This window comes from Amblyomma maculatum, chromosome 3 (assembly GCF_055883805.1).
Source record: "Amblyomma maculatum isolate TAMU_Amacu chromosome 3, ASM5588380v1, whole genome shotgun sequence".
NCBI lineage: Eukaryota > Metazoa > Arthropoda > Arachnida > Ixodida > Ixodidae > Amblyomma > Amblyomma maculatum.
The window spans coordinates 144,550,457-144,557,415 of record NC_139346.1 but is presented as its reverse complement, the minus strand read 5'-3'; the positions used below and the strand labels follow the sequence as shown (position 1 = coordinate 144,557,415).

Genomic DNA, 6,959 nt, shown 5'->3' with positions numbered 1-6,959 from the left:
TGGACCAATTGATATTTTTTGACTGGGATATTGTGTATATATATATATATATATATATATATATATATATATATATATATATACAGGGTGTCCAAGCTAACTTTAGCTAAGGGTTAAAAAATGTAACGTTTGAAATAGAGGCCAGAGAAATCACCTGTATACAGCTGCCAGCCATCTGGTGCACCACAGTCAATTTTTTGTTTTTCAATTAACTAATAGTAATTGATTTTTTTTCTAATTTACTAACCATTGCCTTTAGACATCAAATGTGATTTGCAGGTTTGGAGAGCATCTTCTAAAACCCCAATTTCACCTATTTTCAATAAAGAAAGCTTCAGGTGTATCGTTTTTCCAAGCTGTAAAGATAGCCCGCGAAATACAAAAAATATCACATGACTATATATATATATATATATAAATATATATATATATATATATATATATATATATATATATATATATATATATATGGCAAGTTTGGTGCCTCTGCAAGGCTATAATAAAGCTTTTTTCTCCTGTTCCCATCTACGTTTGGCGATGATGCCATAAATTAAGACCTTCAAAGAACCCTTATAATTTTCACCCCCACAGTGGTTAGGGCGCTCAATTGCTGTGCTCAAGGATGCGGGATCAAATCACGGCCTTGTGTAAGAAAGTATTCTGAAAGTTCCGAGCTCTTCATTATGAAAGTGTTTGACTGTATTTCAACATGGGGTGGTGCAAATAGATTGGCCTTACAGCTGCTGCTCTATACCACTAAGCTACGTCAGCTGTCATTAAAGTAAATATATCTCTTTTACTCAGCTATTGCAGTAGCCTCCCGCCTTGCGTGTTAAACTGGCAGCCTGGCACTGTGCTTAAACCGCAAGCGTTAGTTTGCAGAGCTGTCCACAAAAGGCTCCACAAACCACAGCCCGTGTTTCCAGCACTCCACATAGAGGGTGCCACAAGTCAGTGCTTATGTAATCGGTGCCCTGTCGACATGCTAGCAAATTGCCCTGAGAATTTTTTTCAATGCAACTTGTGCCAACCAAGTGTGGCATAAATTTCAAAATATGTCGGAGTGAAGCGGCTCAGAGAAAACAGGAGGCACCCCACAAGGTTCACCATGTGCTGATGTAGGCCTCTTCAACCCTTCCGCGCATTAACAATATGGCGTGCTGCATAGATCCAGGAGTTGAACAATTGGCAATTAGGTTATCTACCATATCCCACTTTCTCAGCCTTATTTAATTCCCCAGCACAGCAGTTGATCGTGACCATCCTCTCATTAGCTATTATCTGTGAACAAGGATAAAAGGGCAAAACCAAAGCAGTGTTCTACTTGGTAGCCCCGTCCGACGGACATGTGCAAGAAAAGGTACGAATGCTACTTTCTAGCAATGACCTACTAATCCTTGGCCTTGACTTCTTGACTGCTCACTCAGCCCTTATTGACTGCTCAACTAGCATTCTACGTCTGGACCTTCCCCTCTGCTCTGAAGACCTCTCCACGCCAACTAGGCTCCGCTAAGCAAAATATTCCCGCCTCCCTCCTGAAGCTGTTGTTTACATTCCTATGTGCCCTTTCCCTCCCGTGTCCGATGGAGACTACCTGGTGTGCCCCATTACAGACATCGTCCTGCAGCGTCACGTCATCCTCCCACACCTCATTGTGGACGTATCTCTGAATCACACCACTCTCCCAGTCCTCAACTTTAGTTTGTCGACCCAAGTCTTTCCCGATGGAATTTCTTTAGCTGAACTTTCCTCGCTGACCGACTGTGAGGTTTCAGCCCTAACCCCCGACCCTCCTTCTGTACCCACACCTCCACCAAAGATGTTGAGAGTGGAAATCATGCACCAGTGGGCAACACCACTCCAGAATCGATGGGCACCACTTAACCGCTCAACTACACACTCAGCATCACCTTCGTTAGCCCACCCAGACTCGTTTTACACTTGCTGAATGCCAGCATGGTACATCAGATAACAATATGTCCATATGCATAAGTGACCCATATGCTTTAAAACATTTGCACAAGCAAATGGTTCCCGAATGCAAGATAGCTTGCTGCTGTATATGCAGCAAGTTTTCATGCCTACACACTGCATCAGGGCCGGCAGCAGCGTGGCATTTGTTTGCAAAACATGTTTAGGTTGTTTATGCCATGTGAGAGCAGATAATTGCATCTGATCTGCATCAAGGGGGTGGGTGGAAACGAGAGAGGAGCTGCATAATGAAAAGAAAATCAGGTTTGTTTTGCAATCTTTCTACAGAGCCATCACCTTTTCTTGCCGAAAAAATGCCAGTACAGCAATGGTAGTGTTCCAGAATGGTAACATCTTACCCTAGCTTCTTGCTTCCATTGATTTCCCCTTTGATGTTCACACAGACAGCACGCAACAGAAACCATCCAGAAGCAAGTGCATTTCGCTGACATTTCTCAAAACAAGCCTTAGTAACCACACACATTCTTCCACGTCTAACTTAACTGGAACTATTCTGTACTAATGAGCTCCAATATGGCTCGAAGTAGCTAAGATCCAGGTATCTGAATTTTTGCCCTGCTGTGATGGCTCGGTGGTTACACCGCTCAAAGCAACTGAACCCAAGGATTCGGGATTGAATCATGGCCACAGCAGCCGCTTTTCAATGGAAGCAAAAAGCAAAGTGACCGTGTACTGTGCGATGTCAGTGCATTATAAAGAACCCCAGGTGCTCAAAATTTCTGCAGTCCTCCACTACGGCATCCCTATATGTCTGGATCACTTTGGGACATGAAACCTTATAAACTAAAAGAACAAAACGAGACTCAACTTTTGATGGCACGTTATGCTATCAGTATAAAAGAGAAAAGCGCTCACAGCCATTGTAATATTTATTTCACAAGCACTCACATGTAAGGGTCATACAAACATCGCTTTCAACCAAACAATTCATGCCAGTTTCAGCATAATTACATAATTATACATACATTTACAGCTACAGTATGCACTTGTACGTATCTCAAAGGGAAGGCCCAAAAACTTGGTGTATACAATGCAGCAAATCATCGACACCCTCAAGTGATTGCAGAAACTGCTGTGTGCAACAATGTAACCGCAAGATGTAGTGTTTCTCAGTGCACTCTTAAGCACAAGGGCTGCTCTTAGAGTAAGCGCTCAAAAAAAAAAAAAACGTAGTAAGACACAACAGATGACACCACAGAAATGTCGCTAAGTAAAGTGGAAATGACGCAAGAACTTGAACACTGCTGGCACTAGTAAACAAAACTGCAGTGTTTCAGTAGTAGGCCGCCTCCGATGCTACAAACAATAAACAAGAGTTAAGTGACAGCAGTGAAACTATGCAAGTCAAGATGCATGTTCCCACAAAAATATACAATCCTTTAAGTGCACAAACAAGAGCAAAATCTGAACATAACTGCACTACACTTTCGCAGTATTGGGAAACCTGCCATAGGTTTCACGGTAATTTACGTCTCATTTAAAGCTACTTTGGGAACTAGGCTGTTGCAGAAACTCTGCAGTGAGCATAAAAACGAAGACCATAAATCTATATAAATATAAGAAATCTCTCTATAATAAACAATTAGTGTCAAGATTTTGCAGTAGTCTCACTAAAATTCACTGGCCTGACCTCTGACAAACAAAATTCACTAATAAAGGCATCTAACATATAAAAATGCGAGTACTGGGAGCATTTTTACACTGGTCATAAAGACAACAGCCAAGACAAATGAGAACCTTAAAAATGACTTTGAATAAGTACAAGAAGTTTACTCTTGTGCGTAGCATTGCTAATGACCTTGCATTGAATGGCTCGATTATTAGAGAAAAAGAAAAAGCATCTGAGCTCGCATTGTTGCAAAAATTGCTCAAGAAAACAAGGCACATGCTGGAACGTTCGATAGAAACCACGAACACATTCCAGGCAAGGGCACAATGTAGAAAACTGCGGTGGCATTGCTTTGCATTTTCTAGCAAAGTCAAAAGGCAGCTACAGAAAAAGGCTGCAGCAAAAGATTGCTTTTTCCTCACAAAACAACTTGGCAATGCACTGTTACCAACGAAATGAAATGTTGAAATGAATGTGTGTTCCACCCCTGGCGCTCTTATTTTGCTGTCAATAGCTTCAGCGGCAAGTAGCAAGGCTATCCAATTGGCCAATAAGATTATTGGTCGATGTGGTGATGTTTCCCTATCCTGTTCACTGTCTCTCTGTGAGCTTCACTAATCAATCAAGAACACAAATGCTGCAAGCACTTAAGTAGAATTTCGCTCACCTGCATTCTTTAGAGCTACGATTTAAAGTCCATCAAAGTAAGAAAGGGACTGGCCGCTACAAGATGGATTCTGCTACATAATCGCTTTTTCATTTCAAATGCTTATCTTCGTGGCAGAAAGACAATAGCAAATGATCGTCTTAAGAAAACTGGTCTCAGCTCCGAGTGATATGGGATGTATTCGAGAACACCATTCTTCATAAAACGTTTGAATGTCCTCGATTTTCAACAAATACACCACGACTTCCAGCTTTAGGTTCAGGGCCGGTCCTGGCATTGACAAGCCATAATATTGCTTGATCATTTTATTACCAGCTGCTCCATTAATAATGGAAGCACAGTGATTCCGGCACCAACCTAAGCTTGCTGCCGCACCGAAATGGCTCAGAATTAAGCCTTCATGGCACCCCCTTCTTTCAAATCTTTCATAAAAAGGGACCGGTGCCAAATGCGCCCACTTTTTGCAGTACCTCATCGGGAGACCTTGCAAGACCTCTTGGTGCAGCAAAGTGAAAAAAAAAAACAGAGGAATGAGTGTTCCCATGCAAGTGCAACTACCACATGGGTGAGAAAGAAGTGTCCGCTGTGCAAATTGCGCCAGCTTTAAAAAAGTAGACAGCGAAGCAACAAGAAATGAAGCCACAAGACAATCGGGAACATCAAACTTGAGCGGAAGGCGGCAATGGAAGAAGAGCTGAGCTACTTGTAGTTGGCACTAGCACGCTCGCGCTGTGCACATCGCAAGGGACATCAAAAAAAAAAAAAAAAAGGAGGAGAAATGCTAATTCAGGAACATCGGTGGTCCATTTGCGGTAATGTGCACTATGTGATGCCGTCCATCGGGTCCGGTGGCACTCGTTGCCAGGACCCGGCTACTGCGCGGCGAGCGGTGAAAGGTCACACGTCCACAAGCTGGTCGTCTTTGAATGACGACGCTCGACCATTGGCAGAGTCAGCCAATTCCAGCTCAGGGCTCACAGATGATATTCCAGAGATGGGACTCTCATTCGACCTGCGAGCGAGCAAGGACAGAACGACAAAAAGTACAAAGTCAGAGTGGCTCAGCTGCCTCATCACACTTTGCAGCTCTCTCTCCCTCCCTCCCTCCCTCCCTCCCTCCCTCCCTTTCTCCCTCCCTTTCTCCCTCCCTCAAGGGCAACCCACAAGTTGCTGTTGCTGCTGCTGCTGGAATCACTGTGCGCCCCATTAGAGCGTTATGTTGTCGGCAGCACAGCTTATGGATTTTCGGGAGCTCGCTTCATGAAAATGGAATGCCCAAAGAATTTAGTGCCATGCAAAACATGCAATATGCACTCATCAAGTCAAACTTGCATGCATTAAAATACTATCTGTTAGATATGATGTTATTCATGACACAATGTAACGGGGTGATAAAAAAATAAGAGGCAGATAAAGATTGAATAGTTCGTAAAATAGAAACAGTAGCATACAGAAACATTGGAAATTTAAGAATAACAAAAATATTGCCATCAGAATAGCTCCATCTACAGCCAACAGGAAGTGCTTCAGTTTCCTGAGTAGGTTTCAGAGAACACTAGAGCATGTCGTTTTGACAAAAAATGTCAATAAAATTTTTCAATATTCAAAAATGAGAAATCCTGTATCTTGCAATGTATTTCAGTGCAAACCGAATCATAATTAGATCACTAAAGTTTCACTTTTTTACTTTTGTTGTGATATTTGGGTCACTGTTACATGCCCCAATACAGCTAAACCTCATTATTAAATTACTAAAGTTTAACTTTTTTACTTATTTTTTTGTGATATTTGGGTCACTGTTACATGCACTAATACAGCTAAACCTCAATGTAACGAGCTTCAATGTAATGAAGTATTTTGGTTTTCACAACTTTATGCCTGTAGAACACCATGTATTTTTAGCCTCAGTATAATGAAATAATTTTTATTGCATTTTCAATGTAACAGAATTTTATTGCTGCCTCGAAATTAACTAGCGAAAAAATTTATGCCATAGCATGAAAGGTTGAGCGAGACGCATACCAAAGCACACATCGGAGTGTGTGCGTCAAGGTGCGCCCCCGAAAAGACAGATAAAAAGTGTGTGGTGGCGAAGCGTGATGCCTGCTGCGCCATCTGAGGCAGTATGGGTGAGTTTTGCAAGCGTAGTGTTGGGAGAAACTACTAGGCGGCATGAGCGTCTGCGCAGTGCGCAGTCAGCAAGATCGAACCACTTTAACTGAACGCAGCCCTGACACAATGTTGCAATTTGTTGCTATCCTGCCTGAAGTGGGTCGCAATCTGTTGAATCCTGCCTAACGCTCGAATTCAGGTGGGCGGCGGTGCAGGTGGAACCAAAAATATATGTATTCAATGTCCCTATCGCACATATAATAATAACAATAATATTAATAATAGTAATATTAATAATAATATTAACACCCAATCCTACCACGATTCAAGGCTTTCCCTCTGAAATGTTTATGAAATGTTCCAGCGGGTTCTCTGAATGCAGGATGACAATGTTCGACGTTGTGAAATTTCAACGAAGTAAACGGCAGATTTACAGACTTTGTTATATCGAGGTTTAACTAGCACTGTGCCACCAACAATGTCAAAAAGCTTTTGCGATGTAATCTCTCAAAACCTGGCTACAGAAAACTTTAAAAAAAAAAAAAGGTGAGGGGAGTGGAAGCAAAGCAGTCAGCATAG

The 6,959-nt window shown here is 42.1% G+C and overlaps 1 protein-coding gene across 2 annotated transcripts in view; it reads right to left on the bottom strand.

Annotated features, from left to right (window-relative positions):
* Window positions 1-2,849: 2,849 nt before the first annotated feature.
* LOC146196234 (unconventional myosin-XVIIIa-like) overlaps window positions 2,850-6,959 on the bottom strand; it is a 199,476-nt gene continuing 195,366 nt past the window's right edge. For both annotated transcript variants that reach the window (XM_084598128.1, XM_084598129.1), the window contains exon 33: window positions 2,850-5,280. In XM_084598128.1, the coding sequence (XP_084454254.1) occupies window positions 5,166-5,280 (115 nt within the window). In that variant the 3' untranslated portion in view covers window positions 2,850-5,165. The remainder of the gene's footprint in view (window positions 5,281-6,959) is intronic.